General features: G+C 54.5%; 3 protein-coding genes and 1 long non-coding RNA gene across 4 annotated transcripts in view; 2 read left to right on the top strand and 2 right to left on the bottom strand.

Moving 5' to 3' along the window:
• Positions 1-57: 57 nt before the first annotated feature.
• On the bottom strand, positions 58-6,022 carry LOC135286371 (E3 ubiquitin-protein ligase TRIM7-like). Its single transcript, XM_064399502.1, has 7 exons — positions 5,335-6,022; positions 3,535-3,621; positions 3,160-3,387; positions 2,676-2,698; positions 2,449-2,564; positions 2,136-2,168; positions 58-1,693 (listed from the first exon to the last, which is right to left on the bottom strand). The coding sequence occupies exons 1-7, from the start codon at positions 5,842-5,844 to the stop codon at positions 1,167-1,169; spliced, it is 1,524 nt and encodes a 507-aa protein (XP_064255572.1). The 5' UTR covers positions 5,845-6,022; the 3' UTR covers positions 58-1,166.
• A 31-nt stretch (positions 6,023-6,053) lies between these two features.
• On the top strand, positions 6,054-13,829 carry LOC135286375 (uncharacterized). Its single transcript, XR_010350725.1, has 2 exons — positions 6,054-6,145; positions 13,131-13,829. It is a non-coding gene; the product is annotated as an uncharacterized LOC135286375 (long non-coding RNA).
• Positions 8,614-11,928, bottom strand: LOC135286373 (zinc finger protein CKR1-like). The gene is made up of 3 exons (XM_064399505.1): positions 11,772-11,928; positions 10,878-11,021; positions 8,614-10,364 (listed from the first exon to the last, which is right to left on the bottom strand). The coding sequence occupies exons 2-3, from the start codon at positions 10,963-10,965 to the stop codon at positions 9,052-9,054; spliced, it is 1,401 nt and encodes a 466-aa protein (XP_064255575.1). The 5' UTR covers positions 10,966-11,021; positions 11,772-11,928; the 3' UTR covers positions 8,614-9,051.
• Positions 13,830-15,713: 1,884 nt separating the features above from the next.
• The window catches only part of IL4I1 (interleukin 4 induced 1), a 4,729-nt gene continuing 357 nt past the window's right edge, over positions 15,714-20,085 (top strand). The window contains exons 1-7 of the mRNA XM_064399415.1: positions 15,714-15,755; positions 16,981-17,274; positions 18,152-18,264; positions 18,451-18,652; positions 19,018-19,086; positions 19,329-19,462; positions 19,638-20,085. The exon at positions 19,638-20,085 is cut by the window's right edge and continues 357 nt beyond it. Coding sequence (XP_064255485.1) covers positions 15,714-15,755; positions 16,981-17,274; positions 18,152-18,264; positions 18,451-18,652; positions 19,018-19,086; positions 19,329-19,462; positions 19,638-20,085 — 1,302 coding nt within the window. The remainder of the gene's footprint in view (positions 15,756-16,980; positions 17,275-18,151; positions 18,265-18,450; positions 18,653-19,017; positions 19,087-19,328; positions 19,463-19,637) is intronic.

Here is a 20,085-nt window from a genome sequence, read left to right as displayed (position 1 = left end):
CAGGCTGTTCTCCCAAACGGTGATGGGTGGGAGCACACATTTGAGCTGTGCCCCAAAAATGGGATGAGACAATGCCCAGTGGGGCTGCGCCCCAAAAGTGGGAGCTCCCAGTGCTTCAGACTTCTCCTTTACACTTAATTTAATTTTCGTTTTAAAACTCTGATTTAAATTTGAACCTACAGATACTTGGAAGCTCCAAGTTGGGACGGTGTAGTGAACTGCAAGTGTCCCCAAAACCCCTTGGTGCTCTACCCCAGCAGGTTACCCCAAAATTATCGGGTTTTAGGGATTTTTTTTTTTTGCACAGCAACTTTTATTTCCCCACTAACAGTGACAGGGCAAAGGACACGAACAGCAGCAGGGGCAAGGGCACGAGGGGAGCGGGCAAGCGCGAGATCACACCTAAGAACACAGAACCACCCCCAGCCCCCCCAAAACCCCCCCCGGCCCGGGCTTGGGGTGACCCCAAATATCCACATCCCCTCGCTGGCATCCTGGCACTCCAGGGGCTCAGAATTTAGGGGGAGAGAAGGGGAGATGAGAAGGGAAATGGTGGGGGGACAGTGGGGAAGATGAGGAGATAAAGAGGGAGGGGCTGATGGGGGGCAATGGGGGAGATGGGGACAAAAGGAGGGGGGACAATGGGAGGGGCAATAGAGGAGAGGGGGGGGATCACTCAGCAACAGCAGGAGGGGCTTGGCCCTTTCCCCAGGGGGAATGGGATGAGACAGGATGGGATGGGTACAGATGACTTGCAAAGCAATGGTGTCCAAACTGGGGGGGGGGGGGGGGGGGGGTGTGACACCCCTCCTCTCCACACAGCATTTTAGGGGGGAGGGGGGACACAAAGCTTTGGCTACTATTCAAAGTAGGATGGGATCGGCCTCTCCCTGTTCCACGGGGCTTCCAACTCCAAAGAAAAACACAAAATTAACTACAGGGGTGTTTAACCAGCAACAGGGAAGGGGTGCTCAAGTAGCACCCCCTCACCAACCAATGCCCCTGAGGAAAATATCAAGGGTAAAAAGACTCCAAACTTTGAACTGCAACAGGAAAAAAATGCCCCCTAAACAGCCAAGGGCAGGATTTGGGGCGTTTTGCTTGGAAGCAAAGGAAAACCTAAGGATGGCAGGGGAGAGGGGACACCACCAGTGAGCGGGGCGGGCTCAGTTGCAGAGGGACAGCGAGGAGCCCACGTAAAAGAGCCAGAAAAACGGGAAGATCCTCTCGGAGAAGGCGGCGGTGAAGGTGAAGATGGGAGCCATGTTGTCAGCGTTGTAAAACGCCACCCATCCGCCCTCGTAGTCCAGGTACACCCCGATCTTGCGCGGCCGCTCGCAGAGCGACAGCGGCGTCTCGGGAGAGGTGAACGCCTGGTACTGATCCCAATTTTTACCCTTCCAGTTGAGCCCCACTGCCCAAATCCCCTCCTCGGGGGCGAAGTCGACCTTCTCCTTGCGGCGCACGGACTCGCGGGCGGCGCCCAGCACCCAGCTCTCCCCGTCTCCCACCTCCACCTCCCAGTAGTGGCGGCCAGCGGAGAAGCCCTCGGAGGCCAGGACGCAGAAGGCGTAGTCGAAGCGTTTGGGGTGAGCCGGCAGCTCCTGGGGAGCCCCGCGGAGCCGCACGCTCCGCTTGTCCTCCGACAGCACCAGGTAAGGGTTGGCCGTGTCGGGGTCCAGGGAGAGCTCACCTGGAGGGGAGGGAAAACAGGAGGGGTTACCTGTGGGATTGGCAGGCTTGGCTCGGTGTGCCGAACTCACTGCCTGTGGAATGGTGGGATTGAGCAGAAATGGTGGTTTGTGTCCCAAACCCAACGGGGACAATACAGGTGAGTCACCTCTGGGATGATTATCCCACTTATGTGGGGGCTGGATGGATTGTCTGTGCCCCAAACCAGAGGGGAAGGACCCAGGTGAGCCACCTGTAACATCCTGAAGAGCCCACACAGAAGCCAAGCCCAGCAATTCCAACTTTAACCCTTGGGAAAAGGGAGGTTAGAGCCCACATGACCCCCAGTCCTGGCAAATTCCCGCATTATCTCTTGGAAAAGGGAAGTTACAGCCCCGAATCCCAGCCAATTCCATGCAAGCCCCTGGAAAAGAGAGGTCTCATCCCAATCCTGATGGCCTCACCTGTGTCATTCTCCAGCTCAAAGCGCAGGTTTTCTGTGGGAAGAGAAGGAAGGATTTGAGTCCCCAGAACTGCCCAAGACACGGGAATGATCCCCACTCCACACTTGCACACTCAAATCCCAGGAAAATCACTTTTCCACCTCTTCCCTGGGATGAGCCAATGCTCAAACAACCCGGAGCTCTCCCAGCCAGCCCAGGGGGGTGAATTAGGGCCCAGCTACATCCCAGCCCTGATTTTGGTGGACTTCCATGTGGGATCCTGGCTGGGAAGCGGTGGTTTGTTTTTTTCCAGGAAGGCTCTCATCAGGCTCACCCTTGAATTCCAGCAGCACTTCCTTGAGCACTGCGCTCTTCTGGGAAAAACTCTTCAGCTTCTTCTCCAGCTCAGAAAAGCCAGGCTCAGGCTTGAGGAACATCCAGCTCTCCAGGCTGCAGAGACATGGGAGTCAGGGACCCAAAACCAAGGAATTCCCCCTGGGAAAGGCTGAAATACCAGCTCCAGCTGCCGTCAGAGCATCCAAGTTCACCCAGTTCACTCACCTGCCACCAGCTGGGACAACACCCTGGAAGGGGAAGAAAACCCAAGGAATTTGTTAGGATCAGCATCTCAAGGGATCTCAAAATCCTCCCCAAAAACTGGGAGCACCCCATGAAGGGACTTTCGTCACCATAAAGATATTTTTGTATCTAGAAGTAGAATTTCTCACCCCGTTAATAGATTCTTTTCCCCAACAGATTTATTTCCCCAATAAGTAAATAAATAAATATTTTGACCCATAAATGGAAATTCTTGCCTACATAAATGGAACTTTTTCCTCCTTTTTTTCACCCTATAAACAGGACTTTTTTGTCCCCATAAACGGCATTTTCATCCCCATAAATCGGTTCTGTCCCTCTAATTAAGGGTAATTAGGATATCTAGGGTAATTAGTGTATCTAATTAGGATATTTTAGCCCAATGCAAGGGATTTCTGTGTCCAAAAGCAGGGAATCTTTTCCATGGAAATACGTAACTGACTCCCACCTCGCCAGGTGTGCTCCCTGTCCCGCTGTCCCCGCCCTGCTCTGCCAGGAGCTTGTCCAGCTGGGCAATGTCCTCGGACAGCCTGGCCACGCTCTCGTCCCTCCGGCGCCCAATGTCCCTCTCCAGCTCCTCCAGCCGGGAGAGCAGGAGCTGCTCCTTCTCCTCCAGGAACGCCCGCAGCTCCTTGCACTCGGCCACGATCTTCTGCCGCTCCACCTCCGTCTGCTTCTGCAATTCCAAGGGAAACGCCCCCGTGAGGGCAGATCCCCGCAGCTCAGGGAGTCACCCCGCACCCCAAAAGGCAGAGAGGATTCAGGTGGGACTGGATTTCCACAGGGAATCCCCAAGTGAGAGTGAAGCCCCCCCTGGACTCACCAGCAGCTCCTCGCTCTGCCGCTCCCGCTCAGCCTTGGCCTCCTCGCGCCCTTTCCTCAGGGAGCTCAGGTGCTCCTGGGGCACCTCCTGGAAGCACAACGACAGATCCCTTGGGAATTCTTCCCTTGGGAATTCTTCCCCACAGCAGGGAAGGGCTGCTGCTGCTAAAACAGCCAAATTCACCCAAATCTGGGGTGGTTTTTTTTTTTTGGAGCTGGTACCAGCAGCTGCTCTGCGCCCCTCAACCCTGACCTCAGGCTGTGCCAAAAACACCCAACCAGCCCAAAAACTGAAAAAAAAAGTCAATCAATTTTATCTGCCTGCGAGGAAAGAAATGCTCTGGTGCCACCCCCGTCCTCCTCCCAGGATTATCTCCCACATTCCCCCTCTTCAGGGCACCCCAAAATTGGGTTGGACCTCCTCCAAGAGGAGGAACTGCTGCCTCCAAACTGCTCATTAAATTATTAATTAGTTAAACTCATCCTTATTTAAGTAGTTTGACCTCCACGGAGGGCAGAGAAGCCCCAGCAATACTGTGCAAAGAGCAGCTAGCCCTGGGGGCAAATAAATCTACTTGTTTTGTAACCAAAACCCTAAATAGAAGGATTTTGACTGTTAAAGAGACAGAAGTTGATGCCTTTGGAATTTAGCCATGAGATGAAGCAAGAATCAGGGGAAAAAAAGAGAAGTGAGGATCTCAGCAACAACCAATTATCAAACACTCATAAAAGTAGGTTAATGAGGGGGAAAAAAATATCCCAAGGGAACAACAACCTGGATCTACCTAAGGACGTTTGTGTCCTGAAAAAAAAGGGCAAAATCCCAGATTTAGGGTGGGGGGGAGGGGGGACGAGACAGCCCCAGCGTCCCCGGAAGAGGAACCACGGCAGTTCCGGGACAAAACCCCCTCTCAAAGGGGGTAATTAATTAATACGCGGTGGTTAATGATCCCACAATCCCCTTCCCGGGTCCCTCGGGATGGTGCTGGTGCCACCCTCCTCCTGCTGCTGCCACTGCGCAGCGACATCGGCTCCGCCCGGCATCTTGGATCCCTCTGGATCCGCTGCTCCAGCCTGGAATTCCGAGCCTGGCCACCCGCATCGAGCCCTTGCGCTCTTACACTCACAAATTAATCCCCGCAGCGGTCGCGACACGCCCCATATCGCGACATTGGGGAGCCCCAGCGTTGCCTCGGGGGCGCAGTTTTAGCTCTGCGTCACTCCCTCGGGATGGAGCGAGGGGGGTACAGGCCACTTCCAGCCTGATTCCCGACGGGATCAGGGATTAAATAACGCCCTGCTCAGTTCGGTGTGCCCCCGCGGGATTTCGGGGGGCTGGTGGGATTTCCCACGATCATCCCCCTTCCCCAGGGGTCTCGAATTCAACCCAGATGGATCCCACACCGCCACCCCGGGGTGCCCGTGTTTTGGGGTGATTCCGCGCCCCCAATCCTGGAAGCAGCGCCCAGCTAGGGAGGGGATCCCCCCAGGGTGAGATCCTGCACCCCACACGAGGGGTGGGGGTCTGGGGGCTCATTTCTGTACTCCCCCCGTGGAACTGGGGGTGCCGGAGGAGGAGGGAGTCCCTGAGTGGAGGGGAGTCCCTGGGGTCCCCCCAAGCCGTGAGATCAACTTGGGGTGTTCCCAATCTTATTACACCCCCCATTTCTTACGGGGGGGGGGGGGGTGCAGCACCCCAAAAACGACCCGGGAGGGAGCGGAGCCCTCGCAGCGCGAGTGGGAATCCTCTCCACCCTCCGAGCCGGGCGTGGAGCGCGGGGGATCTACCCCGGGCACTGACCTCGGCGGCGTGGGCCGCCTCCTCGGCGGGCAGCACGGTGTGGGCGCGGTGCTCGCGGGACAGGTGGCACACCACGCACACGGCGCGCCGGTCCTGCACGCAGTACAGCCGCAGCGGCTCGCCGTGCCGCGGGCAGCGCGGCGGCCCCGGCGGCCCGGACGGAGCGGCGGCGGCGGGCAGCGGCGGCGCGGGCGGCCCCGGCGGCGGCTCGGCGGGGCCGGGCGGCAGCCCCAGCTGGCGGACGATGTGCACGATGTTGCCGAGCGAGCGGTTGGGGCGGAAGAGGCGCTGCGGGACCGGCTCGCGGCACTGCGGGCAGCACAGGCGCCGCGCCGAGTCCTCCCAGCACTGGGTCACGCAGGCGCGGCAGAAGTTGTGCCCGCACTCGGCCACCAGCACCGGGTCGTTGAAGTACTCCAGGCACACCGGGCACGTCAGCTCGTCCTGCAGGCTCCGCGCGGCGCTGCAGGGCGCCGGGGGCGCGGCGGGCGGCGCGGGCGGCGCCTCCATGGCGGCCGCGGAGCCGGTGGCGGCCCTGGGCCCGGTGGCGGTGCCGGTCGTGGCGCCGGTGGCGACGGCGGCTCCCCAAAGTCTGCGAGTCCCCAAATTCTATGCGCCCCCAAAGTCTGCGCGCCCCCAGACCCCGCGCGTCCTCCCCTCACGGCTCCGCCGCCCAACTGACGGCCGAGCGGCCGCCACGCGCCTGCGCCGGGGGAAGAGGCGGGGCCGCGCCTGCGCATAATGAAAAAACGGGCGTGGTTTGCGCTGCATATAATAAGGATGGGCGTGGTCAGCGCTGTTCCTGGGTGTGGTAATGAGTGGGGGGTGTGGCCGCGCGTGCGCAGAAGGAGAGGGGCCGCTCTGAGGGGAGATGGCTCCGAGGCCCCCACAGGAGGGGCGCGGGGGTTGCTGAGGGGTTTGGGGGTTTCTGCAGGTCTTGAGGGGGAATATTGGGGTCTGTGGGGCGCTGAGAAGAGTTTGGGGGTCCCTACAGGATTTGAGGAGGGGTATCGGGGTTTGTGGGGCGCTGGGAAAGGGGAGGAGTCCCCTCCAGGCTGCTCAGACATGAGGGGCTCCCTGTAGAGTGCGGGCTGGATGTCTCAGTTCCAACAGAATAGGTGTAGGCGTCTACAGAGCGTTTTGTAGCTCCGTTGCCATGGGATCTGGGCGTTGCGGTTTATAGGATGGGTTTTGGGGGCCCTGTAGAGTTGTGGTGGGTGTATAGGATGGCTTGGGGGAATTCCTGTAGGATTAAGGAGGTTTACTGGGGTGGGTAGGATTTTATTGCGGTCGCTGTAGGGTTGAGGGGGGTGTGTGGAGATCTATAGGGTGCTGGGAGGGTAGCAGTCTTACAGGTTTTAGGATGATCCCAGATCCCTGAGAGTAGGGTGAGGTGGGGGCAGGCATGCAGAGGTTGTTTTGAGGATTTCTGTAGGATTTTGGGGACTTCTGGCATGAGGGGATGAGAGTGGAGGGGTTTGGGGGTGGTTTCCACAGCATCAGCTTCTCTGCCATGTTCCCACGAGTGTTAGAAATCCACTCCAAGAAGCCGAATTGAGGGAAAAATTATTCAAAACCTCCAGACGTACAAAAAGAGACCCCATAAACCTCCATCAGCCCTTTCCTAGGGTATTTAGGGATTTATATCCCTAGTGAAAGCAATCCCTCCTCCATGAGACAGATTGACAACACAACAGCACCATCTACCTGCCTTTTCTTTACGTTTCCTCACTGTCCGTGATGAGACTGGCCCCGGGGAGGAAACATTTTGCCACCATACGGTGGGGAAGGGCAGAAATTGGGGTTAAAAGTGGTAAATTCGGGGGTCGGAGCGGAGCTGCCCTCTTCCAAAATGGCGGCCTCGCCTTCAGGTAGGGCGCGAGGGAAAATGGCGGCGGCCTCCCCCTCCCCATTGCCGCCCGCGCGGCCCAGCTCAAGATGGCGCCTGCAGCCTGAGGCCGTGGGCGCCATTTTGAGTGAGGGCAGCCAGCCGCCGTCGCCAGGCCGAGGTGAGGCGGGGCGAGGGGAAAAACGACGTTTTGTCCCCCAAACTCCTCCTGGGGGTTCTTAGCACATTTTGGGGGTTATTCCTTGGTGTTCCCTAGATAGAAAACTCCCTTTTTACCTCAAAAATGTGCCCTTTTTCCTGCTGTCAGGCGGCCGCCGCCATGAGGGGTCCTGCAGCGCCTTTCCCTCAGCCCACAGGGGTTTAAAACACACCACAGGGGTTAAAACAGCCCCGCTCTAAATTTAGGAAGTCACTCCGCAGCCCCCCACAAGCAGAGACTATGGGGCTCATCCCCGTCCCCACAGAGGGGCGGGAGAACCTCAAAATCACTTTTAAATTTTTTTTTTAACATTTTAGGGAAAAAACACACAGACCCCCAACAGGACGTTAAAGAGAATTTCTTTCACTGAGCAAAGTGGTTTTTTTTTTTTTTTAATTTCCGCCCGGACCCGCGGATCTGGCCGCCAGAGGGCCTCGGCCATTGTGCACCTTTCTGCGTCTTCCCCCACCCCTTTTTTTCTCTTTTTTTTTTCTTCTTTTTTTCTTTTTTAATTCCTTTTTTCCTTCCTTCCTTCCTTCCTTCCTTCCTTCCTTCCTTTCTTCCGTTTCCTAACTCTTATCGCTTAGGATATCGGAGGGACCCGGCTCATCCGCTCCCCACGTGCGGGTCCCCACTTTTTTCGGTGGAAAAAGGGGTTTTTTTGGGAAAAAATAAAGGGGCAGTGGGGTGGAGGGGATTTGCCGACAGCACCTCCCGAGCTAGCCCTGCAGGTAACGGGGAGATTCGAGTTGGGATGTGGAAAAAAAGGCAGAAAAATGGCTTGTTTTTCCCCATCCCCGTCCTTCCATCCTCCCCTCAAGGTCCGGGATTTTCCTCCCTCCAGTCCCAGGGAAGGGGGAAAATTATTTAAAAAATCCCAACACACTCCCACCCCAAAATCCACCCCGTACGGTAGAGTGAAAAAACACATTTTGGAGCCAAAGAGCTCAGAAATGAGCCCTGGCAACCTGTACCCATCACCAGCACAGCTGGGAACCTCCCTGGACTCCTCTGGGGGTGTACAAAGGGACAGGTTGGGGTGCATTAAGGTGGGAATGCTGGAGAAGCCAGGCCAGGTTTCCTGGGCTTGGAGCGACAGTTTATAAAGTAGAAGGCAGTTGAGCCAAAAACCAAAATCCTTCTGTGGTTTTGTCTCTGGGGAAGAAGAAAGTGCTTGTGCAGGGAAAGCAGCAGAGCACAGGGTCAGAGCACAAAGAGACACAGGCGTCCATGAGGTGTGGGGCTCCCACTTTATTCCTGCCCTGTGCCAGCACCTCCTGCTCACCCTGAGCATCTTGCCCCCTCCAACCCATTCTCCTGCCCGCTGGCAGCACAAAGTGGGCACAACACCACTGGATTTTTGTATCAGAACCAGCCCTGGTTCCCCCACCCTTCCCTGATGGAGCCAAGCACTGTTTCCTTTGGGAACAGGCTCCTTCTCCCCCAGGTTGTCCCTTTTCTGGGGTCTGGACTGCAGCAGGTGCAAGTGTCCACCCATTGCTGTGGGGAGACACCAGGGCAGATAAATCCCAGCCTGTGCCACGACAGAGCACCCCTGCCACCCACCCCAGTGCCCTTCAAGTGTCACTTGTTGTCCTTGCTTGTCCCCAAGACAAGTTCTCCCCCAGTTGTCTCTCCACATCCATCACACCGAGGAACATCGGAGTCCTTAGGGAGCCTCACTGCTGTGAGCTGCAGGCGTGTCCCCAGCGAGCCGAGTCCTGGCAAGGGCAGAGGGCCCCGCAGCCTTGGCGAGGTGGCTGCGGCGGTGCTTGGCGAGGTGCGAGCCCTGGCTGAAAGCCTCGCCGCACTCGGGGCACTTGAAGGGCTTCTCGCCAGTGTGGACGCGGCGGTGCCGCTCCAGGTGGGACGCCCAGGCAAAGCCCTTCCCGCAGTCGTCGCAGGCGTGGCTCTTGTGCGCGGCATGGCCGCGCTGGTGCACCAGGAACAGGGGCGCTTCCCCGAAGCGCTTCCCGCAGTCGCCGCACTTGTAGGGCCGCTCTGGCGAGTGGGTCTTGCGGTGCTGCAGCAGATGAGCCTTCTGCGTGAAGCGCTCGCCGCAGCTGCTGCAGGGGAAGGGCCGCTCGCCCGTGTGGACGCGCCGGTGCCGCTCCAGGTGCGACGCCCACACGAAGCCCTTCCCGCAGTCGCTGCAGCGGTGCGAGTGCTCCCGGCCGTGGCACCGCTGGTGCCGCGCCAGCGCGGGCCCCGCCCGGAACAGCTTCCCGCAGTCCCCGCAGCGCAGCGCCTTCCTGCCCAGGTGCGTGCGGCGGTGCCGCGCCAGATCGGAGCTCTGGCAGAAGGTCTTCCCGCAGGCCGGGCAGCGGTGCGGCCGCTCGCCCGTGTGGCTGCGGCGGTGCTTGGCGAGGTGCGAGCCCTGGCTGAAAGCCTCGCCGCACTCGGCGCACTCGAAGGGCTTCTCGCCGGTGTGGACGCGCCGGTGCCGCTCCAGGTGCGACGCCCACACGAAGCCCTTCCCGCAGTCCTCGCACTTGTGAGGCTTGTCGGCGGCGTGGCCGCGGCCGTGGGCCGCCAGCTCGGCCGCGGCGGCGAAGCGCTTCCCGCAGTCGCCGCACTTGTGCGGGCGGTCGCTGGCGTGGGTGCGGCGGTGCTGCAGCAGGTGCGAGCTCTGGCTGTAGGTCTCGCCGCACTCGGGGCAGCCGAAGGGCCGCTCGCCCGTGTGGACGCGCCGGTGCCGCTCCAGGTGCGACGCCCACGGGAAGCTCTTCCCGCAGTCGGCGCAGCCGAACGGCCGCTCCCGGGCTGCGCCTTTCCCACGCAGGGGTTTGGCACAGCTGAGTTTGGGGAGCGCGGTGGGTTTCGGGGTCCCGGGGGGCACGGCTTTGTCTGGGCGCTTCGCTTTGCGCCTGTGGGAGCCCAGGGGCTTCTCCCGCTCCAGGCTGTGGGATGAGTGCGGCCCGAGCCCAGCACTGCTCTCCGGTGCTCCTTTCTCCACTGCTTTTTCACTCACCAGCCCCTGAGCTGCTGGGAAAAGGGAGAAGCAGGAAGAGGTGAAAGCGTGAGGAGCAGGATTTAAAAGAATGGAGTAGCAACAGGATTCTCCTTAAAAATTTCGCTTGTTCACTCATCAACCCCTGAGCTGCTGAGAAACAGGAGAAGGAGGAAAAGGGGAGGATGTGGCCCTGACTGGAGCAGGGGTAGGGTTTAAAACAATAGAGCAACAACAAGATTCCCCTTAAAAATCTTGTTCTCCCAGAGAGGAGGAAGAGAGATACAACATGGACCTGATCCCAGTTTGAACGGGAAATGTGGAGATGCCAGGGGCACTCCAGTGCCAGAATTTTCAATTTAAGTTAGGAGAGATCAATAACATTTTCCTGAAGAAAAATAATTAAGGAGAGGGCTGGGGATTGGGGAAATCCCCCTGGAAACTTGCCCAGATCCCTCCGCCCCTCTTCCCAAGCTGCTTTGCTTGGAGCAAGGAAAGGATAAGGGGATATACAAGGAGGAAGGAGATTTTGGGGGTGTCCTTACCCAGGGACATGAGGGTCTCGTAGCTCTCGTGCATCACGTCGAGGTACAGGGACTTCTGCCGCGGGTCCAGCAGCACCCACGGCTCCATGGCAGGGGCAGCGCCGGGACAATGCAGATTCCTCCCTCGGGGCTCCCCAAAATCCCCTGCAGGGAGGAGAAATCCCTTGAAATCAAGGAATTCCCCCCACACCGTGCCTCCTGCTCGAGGCTTCGTGCTTTTCCTATGGCCACTTTGAGTTTTCATAGTCCATCCATCCAGGACTAATCCCCAGAGCAAGGAGGGGACAGCGGGGCAGGAGGGTCCCTGCCTTGCCCCCCTTTTCTGGCAGACCCCATCCCACAGCAGCCTCTTCCTCCCCGTGCCACCGGGAATCAGCGGCGGGGGCCTGGGGGGAACATCCAGGAGCATCCAGGAGTATCCAGGAGCATCCAGGAATACCCAGGAATAACTAGGAGCATCCAGGAGTATCCAGGAGCATCCAGGAGTATCCAGGAACATCCAGGAGCATCCTGGAGCATCCAGGAGTATCCAGGAGTATCCAGGAATGTCCAGGAGCATCCAGGAATATCCAGGAGCATCCAGGAATACCCAGGAATAACTAGGAGCATCCAGGAGCATCCAGGAGCATCCAGGAGCATCCAGGAGTATCCAGGAACATCCAGGAGCATCCAGGAGTATCCAGGAGTATCCTGGAACATCCAGGAGTATCCAGGAGTATCCAGGAATATCCAGGAGCATCCAGGAATATCCAGGAGTATCCAGGAATATCCAGGAGCATCCAGGAACATCCAGGAGCATCCCCATCCCTGCGGAGCGCAGGGCTCCCTCTCCATCCTGCCCGTCCCTTGTCCCCTCCCCGCTGCCACATCCCCGCTCCTCTTTCTCCCCGTTACCTGCCGCCCCCGGCTTCCGCAGGGATTTTCCTCGGGAGAAGCGTCCTCCGCGGCCACGGAGGGAGGGGGCGATGCCCAGACCCCCCCTTGCAGCCCCCAGAGCCTCCCCCAGCAGCACACAATGGAGGCGATGCTCCGGAAGCCCAAGCCGGTATCCGGGAGAGAGGGGAGAGGCTGAGCAGCAGCTCGGCTTAGCCAGAGCCCTCTAGAGGTAACCCAGTCCCAGAGCTGTCCCCAAAACCTCCTGCAGGCCCTTTTGTGAAAAATTTGTGGTTTATGATTGGCTTTTCGCAAGTATTGAAATGAACATTGCATGTGTTATGTTAGAAAGTTATGCTGTGTGAAAAAACGCCAATCACTTATTTTTGAAATTTTGAAAGTTTAATAGTAATAAAATTGTTATAAAAATAGTAATATAATTAGAATAATAAAATTTGAACATTTGAGATTAGGAAAATATGAGACAATAAAAACAAAGAGATACAGATGTCCGGATATCTTTTCAAGCCTGAAAAAGGACATCCATTAACAGAGAATTAACCCTTAAAAACAATCACCTGTTGCATATCCATACATCTCATACATGATGCATAAATTGCATTCAAACACAGGATTCTGTCTGGTCACTGTGAACTTCTTCCTCTTAATCCTCATGCCGTCTCCCTGTCTGAGCAAGGTGGGAAGAAGTTAGTTTTCTGCTGATAAGGCAGCAATAAATTCCCTTTTTCTGAAAGATTTAGGTGTCCTGCAGCCGCCATCCAGTGAGGGCCCCAGGTGGAGGTGTGGGTTCACATCCCAGTTCTGTCACACATTTTTCCCGAAAACTCATTTTTTAATCTGATTTTCTGTCTTTTTTTCTTTTCCCTGTCCCTGATAAAAATTTGTCCCTGCCATACCCACTCCCTTCTTACTGGGAACCCCAGTAAGATCAACCTGATAAGGAACCTTCACTTCTCCAAGAGAACCCCAACTTTCCCAGCATCTCCGTGGCCTCCTCTGGACTTCCTCCATCAGCTCCACATTCTTCCCATAAGGAGAACCCCAATTTTGGGCAGTTTCATCCAAGAAACTCCTCCCTGGCGCATTCATTTCTTATGCCCCCAGTCCCAAAAGTGTTGCCTCAGAGTGGCACGAGTACGTGCCACAGGTGCATCCAGGGAATCCTCTGGGCAAGCAGGAAGTGAAGGACAAGAAAATGCTTTGAAAGGGCATCTTTCCTCAACAGGACCTGCCCGCACCTCTGCAACCTGTGCCTGCCGGCCCAGACACTCATTAAGGCTAATTATCTCATTAATAAATCCACATGGGGTTTTTTCCTCCCCTGTGCTTTACGTAATCTGTCCTTTTTCATCTCCACAGGGAAACGCTCCCAGGTGAGCGCCCTCCTCCACTCCAAGTGCCCTCCAACATGATGTCCTACACGACGTGTGGAATGAAACCCCACCTTTTTTTCCCTCTCCTTCCATTAAGAAAAATCAGCCTTGACACCAGAAAAAAGCAATTTGGAAAGAAGCCACCATCCCTTCTCCCGCCCTCTGATTCCCTGCCTTGTGATGCAACTGGTGCCAGGCAGAAATTCACCTTCCCGTAATCTTCAGGGAATCAACAGATGGCAGCAGGAAGATGGGAGGGACAGCTTTTGCAACTGGTGGATTGTTGATGCCCAGAAAATAAGTCCCCATCACTGAGGCTGATCCCGAAGCAACTTGTTGGGACACGCCTTAATCCAGGTGTTATCAGGACAATGCGAAACCAGCGGCCCTCACTCCAAACCCTCTGTTCTTCTTGGGGATGTGTATCCGTGCCAGTTTCATTGTGCAATTCCCAATCTCTCGAGGTTTGTTTTTCCAGATGGAGTAAATGTGTGGTTTTTGGAGGTTCAGCGTTGACACCCCACGGAGGAACAACCAGCGAACCACAGAACATAAAACCAGACACAAACCAAAGGGTTTTTTTCCCCAAAAAATGATACTTTTACTTTTTTCTAGTCCAGCTGGTGGATTTTCTTAAATGGAGACATGCTCCAAGACAAAAAAAAAAAAAAAAAAAACCACAAAACCTTCAATCCTTCTGTTTTTCTTAGAAGGAAACATTCTGAAGGTGTTTGTCACCCAATTTGAACCAAGACAGCACAGGAAGGAGTTGTCCCTGACATCACGAACTCACAGCGACAAAAACCATCAAGGACCCCAAAAACATCCTATGACTCGTAGGATTGCAGCATTCCATTGTGAAACTCCTCACCCTGGGGGATGTACCACCTGAATCTGCACACATATAATCTCAAGGTTTAATTACTTGGGACACTAGTTAAAGACTTCAACCATCACTTCAAGCCCTGAAACGACTGCTTAATCAGTCTGTGGCCACCACCCTGCCTCACAGGCTGTACCCTCTGCTTTTAAGGCAATTTTCTGTGTTCATTGCATTTGTTGCAATTTTTCTATTAAATTTAACTCTGACTTAAAATCTCTCGCAAGGTATTCGTGTGGGGCTGGTTTCCCCTGCTGGTTTACCTTCAAACCAGCACAACCAGGAACAGGGCATTGGGAATCCTGCAGGAATCATAAAAATACCCCCACACGCCACCAAAAAGCAAAATTCTGGGCAAAACCCCTCATGGTGGCTTCTCCTGAGGAGATCCCTCGGACACAGCATCACAATTTCCATGTTTCCACACAAAGCCCCCAATTTCCATGTCACAATTCCAGCTGAACTGGGAGATCCCATAAATGCAATCTGCAAAGACCCATGAGATGATTATCCAAAATTCTACCTAAATTTTGTTTGACTGAATGTTCCTTCATCCTGAGATATTTTGTGACCATATTTTGTGAAACCTCACAGTTTTGTGGTGACTGAAGAGGATAAAGCCCGGTGAGGGTGTTGGTTCTGAGCAGGAGCTCCCGGTTCAAGAACAAAGAGAAAGCTCATCAAATGAGTTTATGGTGCTTTGGCAAGTCCAGGGTCTCCATTCTGGAAAAATACTGGTCTCATTTCTAGAAAAATACCCAGTTTTTGCCATTTCAGTGAAGTTCTGGATGATCTTGGTCTCCTTCCCACCCAAACAATTCTTCACCCTCTCTATTATAATAGAGGCAAGATCAAGCCAAAATTGTCAACACCTAAGAGCATCCAGTAGATTAATTTTCCCCAGAAATGCTCATTTTCATCCCTGAAATAACATTTTGAATGCCATCTCAAGATCTCCCTGGGGTTCAGAAGGATGCCCATGATGGCTGTACAGATTTCAGCAGTCTTTGTGCAATACCAGGAAAAAACCCCAAACCTGATTGTTCCCTTCTGGGAAATTGCTGCCTCTGGCGCAGGGTGCGGTCACTATGTCGGGTAAACATGGTACACCCCAAAACAGTGGACAGCTGACTTTACTCCATTGAGTAAAGAGGGAAAAAAAAAGCCAGCAGAGGAACTGACTCTGCTCAATTTCTTGTTCCCCTTCTGATGACAAATCACTCCCTTCCTGGTTGCACTGATTGACAGAGGTTTTTTTTGCAAGCACCAGGTTGCTTTTTTTTTTTTTTTTCCCTTAAGCTGGGGTATAAAATGAATTCCAATCTCAGCAGAGGATTCATCTTCCTCCTGGAGAGATGACTGGGACGGGTGAGTGATTCCTCCCCTGAATCCTGAGATCTCAGTGGGCTTTTTCCTGGTTTTCTTTCATCTTTGCTGTCTGGGTTTGGTGGTTTGGTTCCATCTCTTTGCCACCTCCCGTTTTTCCATCTGGATTGTTCCGTGGAGCTCCAGGCACCCTGGGCAGGGGGAGACCTCCCTTCAAATATGAGGTGTGGGATGATCCTGGTTTTTCAGGAAACATGGGCACGAGCTTGGAGGCTTGGAGTTTCTGAGGACCATCCTGCAGGATGCCTCCATGCTCCAAGTTGGTGTTTTCTCCACATCCTCCCAAAAAACACCTGATGGAAGATGGAGATCCAGCTGACACCTCCAAAAGCTGGATCTCCCAGGGTATTTGCTCTGATCTCCAAGCAGGATCTCCCAAATGGTCCGTAGGTTTTTTCCAACCCAGCTGTGATGATTCTGTGATCAGGGCAAGTCAATCCAACCGTATCCCACTCTTAACAGGACTTCTGGAGCAGATCCTTCCTAATTGTTTTTTACACTCATGGTTGGTGTCTTGATCAGCTCAAGGGGCTGTTGAAACACCTGCCTCAGGTGTTGGATGGTAAAGGTTCCAAGGTGGATTTCTGACAGATCCATCCCAGATCTGTGTCAGATCCATCCCAGATCTGGGACTGCTCCAGGAAAAAAAAAAAAATTAAAAATAAAAAAATAAAAACCACAATTCCCAGGGATTTTCCAGCAGTAAGGATTACCCAAAGTAGGGTTTCCAAAGCTTTTTGTTTTTTCCTGGAAGAAAATTGGCTGCACTCGGGAGAAGGAAAAGAAAATGAAAGTTGCTCTTTAGTTATTTTGAAAAAGAGAAACCAAAACTAGGAAAATCCCAAGGCTGGGGGGAGAGGGGGGAACGGGGGATAGGATGGGACAGAGTGTGGCTCTCAGCCCAAATTTTCTTTCACTGTGAAAACGTTAAATAATATTGTGTCTGTTCTGGTGGAAATGGTCATTTTGGGTCTGTTTGCTGCTCCCTGTGGGCATCTCAAAACACTATAATTTTAAAGGAGGGGATTTTAAAGGAGGGAATTTTAGAGGAGGGAATTTTAAGGGAGAGTAAAATTCTCTTCTCTAAAATTAAGTAGAAAAAATTTAATTAGGGAATTTTAAAGAAGATAAATCCCATCTCTCTTCATCCCTGTAATTCATCCACCTTTCTGTGAAATTTTATCTCAAGCTGTCCTGTCTTGCAAGTCATCATCAGATCCATCTGCCCAATCCTGTCTTTTCCCTCCACCCTTCACATAAAAACTCCCTGAATTACCCAGCTATGGGAAAGGTCACTGGGGACAATGAGGTGCCTCGATTCTTTGCACATGAGTGACACTAATTACTGTTCTTGAAAGCTTTGGAGCTTATTCTAAGAAGGTCAGAGTCATTTTGGGAACTCACCACAACAGCTGTACAAGCCAAACATGAATATGGAGAACTAAAAAATCATCTGTGGGCTGATTTCTCTTAGAATACGGGAATCACCATCGCCGACGTCTCCTGGCGCCTTCCATGATGAGCCTGTTGGTACCAGGGATTTCACAACCACCCCACATCCTCTTTTTAGGTCTTGGATACCACCATCCTTGGAGCCACTTTGTGCCAACGCCGCATTATCACCTTCTCTTCTCTCCTTCCCTCCCCAGTCCTCTTCCAAATCCTCCTGCTCGCGGGTGTCCTGAGCGCCAAGCGCTTCCCGTGCTTCCCCGAGTATTGTCTCCATGACCGGGACTACAAGGAGCTGCTGCAGATTGTCCAGGAGGGGCTGGAGCCCACGGCCCACCCGGCGCACGTGGTGGTGGTGGGCGCGGGCATCGGCGGGCTGACGGCAGCCAAGCTGCTCCGGGACGCGGGGCACAAGGTGGGAATTCCACGCGGCCCTGCCAGGCTTGTTTCCCTCCTCTAAAGGTCCTCCAGGCTGGTGAGGGGAAAGGAAGTGGCAGTGGGGTCAACCACAGTGGTGGAAGAAGGAAGGGAAGGAGAATTGTCTCCAATAATTTCTCCTGACGTTGGTTCACCCAAATTAAACATTCTGTCTTTGGCAGAAATTCCAGGGGTTTCCAAACCGTCCCAAGGCACCCTCAAAGAGGGTTTGCAAGGCATGGAGGGACAGATTGGTGCTGCTTTCAGAGCCCTATTTGGTCCTGAACCACCACGAGAACCTTCTCACCAGTGCTGGTGTCCAAATGCAGCCCAGGAGTTGGGAAATGAGAAACTGCCCCCCAGGCTACAGAGAGGAGTTTAGATCTACAGGTGCTTCATCTGAAGGGGATCTGTCCCACCCTCTGGACTTTGTTTTGCAGGAGTTTCACTTCAAACGAGCCAAATTTCCAATGGCCACCATGTCTCAGTTGTTGGGTGTGGTGGTTTATGGTGTCCATCATATTGGGTTTCATGGTTTCTGGTGTCCACCATGTCCCAGTGGTTGGGTTTGATGATCTCTGGTGTCCACCATGTTGGGTTTGATGGTCTCCAGTGTCCACCATCTTGGGTCTGATGGTCTCCACTAGCTGCCGTGTTGGGTGTGATGGTCTCCAATGGCGACCATGTGCCAGTGGTTGGGTTTGATGGTCTCTGGTGTCCACCATGTGCCAGTGGTTGGGTTCAGTGGTCTCCAGTGGCCATGTCCCAATGGTTTGGTTTGGTGGTCTCCAATGTCCACCGTGCTGGGTGTGGTGGTCTCCAGTGGCCACCATGTTGGGTTTGATGGTCTCCAATCTCCACCCAATTTTGTTTAGGTTACCATTCTGGAGAGGAGCAGCTGGGTTGGGGGGCGGATCCGCACGTACCGCCCCGAGGGACAGGATTGGTACGTGGAGCTGGGACCCATGCGCCTGCCAGGCAAGCACAGGTGAGGGCACGTCCACCCCCGTGGGCAGGTGAGGGATGATTTTCTTCCCAGCCCAATTTGGAGAGAGAATCGTCCCCAGTGCTTCCCCAGGGTTCAGCATCTGTGCCAAGGGGACAAAACGTTTTGGTGGCAGAGCTCAGGGGTTGCTCGTTGGCTCCTGGTGCCATCACTCTGCCCTTCTTCCAGGCTGGTCCGTGAATTCATCCGCCAGTTCAACCTGAAGCTGAATCCTTTCATCCAGAATGACAACAACACCTGGTACTTCCTGAAGGGCGCACGGGTCAGGGCTGAGGAGGTGAACAGGAACCCCGACATCCTGAATTACACGGTGAAGCCGTCGGAGCGGGGCAAGAGCGCCAGCCAGCTGTACCGGGAGGTCCTGAACAAGGTACAATTTTTCCCCTGCTGTCCACTCACCTGAACGATGAGCTGGAGGAAACTTGGCCGTAAACTGGGGAAAGACTCGGCCCTAAGTTGGGGAAGAACAGGGTCATTTTGGAGTCCAAAGCAGAGAGGCTCATTCAGAAACAAGGACAGGTGGTTGCAAAACCCCTCTTTGTCTGTAAAAAATCCTTCGGAAGGAGTCCACCAGGACTTGGGTGAGCAGAAAATGCCACACTAAGGCACTGCTGCCTGAAACTTGATGTCCAGAAGCTCCTGGGGTTACCAAACCCTGAAATTCTGAGAGAATTTTGGGCAGCACTTCTGGAAACGGATCTTTTTCCAGTGAATATATCAATGTTTCTTCTCCAGGCTTTTAATAAATTCCAGACCACCGATTGCAGGAAGTATCTGGCTCAACACGACTCTTTCTCCACCAAGGTAATGGCTTGGGCTCGAGGGCAAATTTAATACCAGCTCTTGATAATTAAACTGCTCTCCCTGCTTTGAGAAGGGTCTGTCTGTGTCACTCTAATCCCATGCTCTGTCACCTTTTGGATGCTTTTCCCTGATAAATGATTTCATCTACTTAAAAAAGGCTGAGAAAGGGGCCAGCCCAGCTCCAGTGGAGCCCTAGCTGAGCTAACAACCTCAGGCTGTGTCTCTTCTCCTGGGATCTCCAGGAATATTTGATCAAGGTGGGGGAGCTGAGCCGAGGAGCTGTTGACATGATCGGTGACTTGATGAATGAGGACTCGGGGTTTTACCTGTCCTTCCTGGCCTCCCTGTGGGACTTCGATGTCTTCTCTGACGAGACGTGAGTGCTGTCCCTTCGCCCCAACCCTGTTCCCACCACAGAAAACGCCAGAGTGATTCCAAATAGGATCCACTCGCGGCTCGACGGGGGCCCCATGCTCCAGGAGAGCTCGGGTTTTCACACTCCCCAAACCTCAGCGTCCTTCCCACACCTTCCCGCTTCTCCTCCCTTCCAGTTTTGACGAAATCACCGGAGGGTTTGACCAGCTGCCCAGAGCCTTCCACAAGGCTCTGCCCAACGTCATCCAGTTCAACTGCACTGTGGAGAAGATCATGACGAAGGGCAACAAAGTCCGGGTGTTCTACCGTGCTCCGGACACGCTGGCCCCCACCATCATCACTGCAGATTATGTCCTTGTCACCTCCAGCGCCAAAGCCACCAGGCACATCCAGTTCCTGCCGCCACTGTCCCCCATCAAGGCGCATGCCCTGCGCTCCATCAACTACGCCAGTGCCTCCAAAATTATCCTGGCGTGCTCCGAGAAGTTCTGGGAGAAGGACGGGATCCGCGGAGGGTACTCCATCACCGACCGCCCCTCCCGCTTCATCTACTACCCCAGCCACAACTTCTCCAGCGGGGTGGGCGTCATCCTGGCCTCCTACACCTGGAACAACGACGCCGAG

This window comes from Passer domesticus, chromosome 26 (genome assembly GCF_036417665.1).
Source record: "Passer domesticus isolate bPasDom1 chromosome 26, bPasDom1.hap1, whole genome shotgun sequence".
Taxonomy (NCBI): domain Eukaryota; kingdom Metazoa; phylum Chordata; class Aves; order Passeriformes; family Passeridae; genus Passer; species Passer domesticus.
Note: the sequence above shows the minus strand (reverse complement) of the source record. Positions and strands in the feature narration are given on the sequence as shown.

Bases quoted from the DNA above. Each gene is read 5' to 3' on its own strand.
- LOC135286371 (XM_064399502.1), bottom strand. From the start codon at position 5,844: ATGGAGGCGCCGCCCGCGCCGCCCGCCGCGCCCCCGGCGCCCTGCAGC. The intron at 2,699-3,159 runs GTGGGAGTCAGT...TTCCCCTTCCAG, and splicing joins CAGGGAGCACACCTGGCGAG to GGTGTTGTCCCAGCTGGTGG. The intron at 2,565-2,675 runs GTGAGTGAACTG...ATGTCTCTGCAG, and splicing joins GTTGTCCCAGCTGGTGGCAG to CCTGGAGAGCTGGATGTTCC.
- LOC135286373 (XM_064399505.1), bottom strand. From the start codon at position 10,965: ATGGAGCCGTGGGTGCTGCTGGACCCGCGGCAGAAGTCCCTGTACCTC. The intron at 10,365-10,877 runs GTAAGGACACCC...TTTTCCCAGCAG, and splicing joins CGAGACCCTCATGTCCCTGG to CTCAGGGGCTGGTGAGTGAA.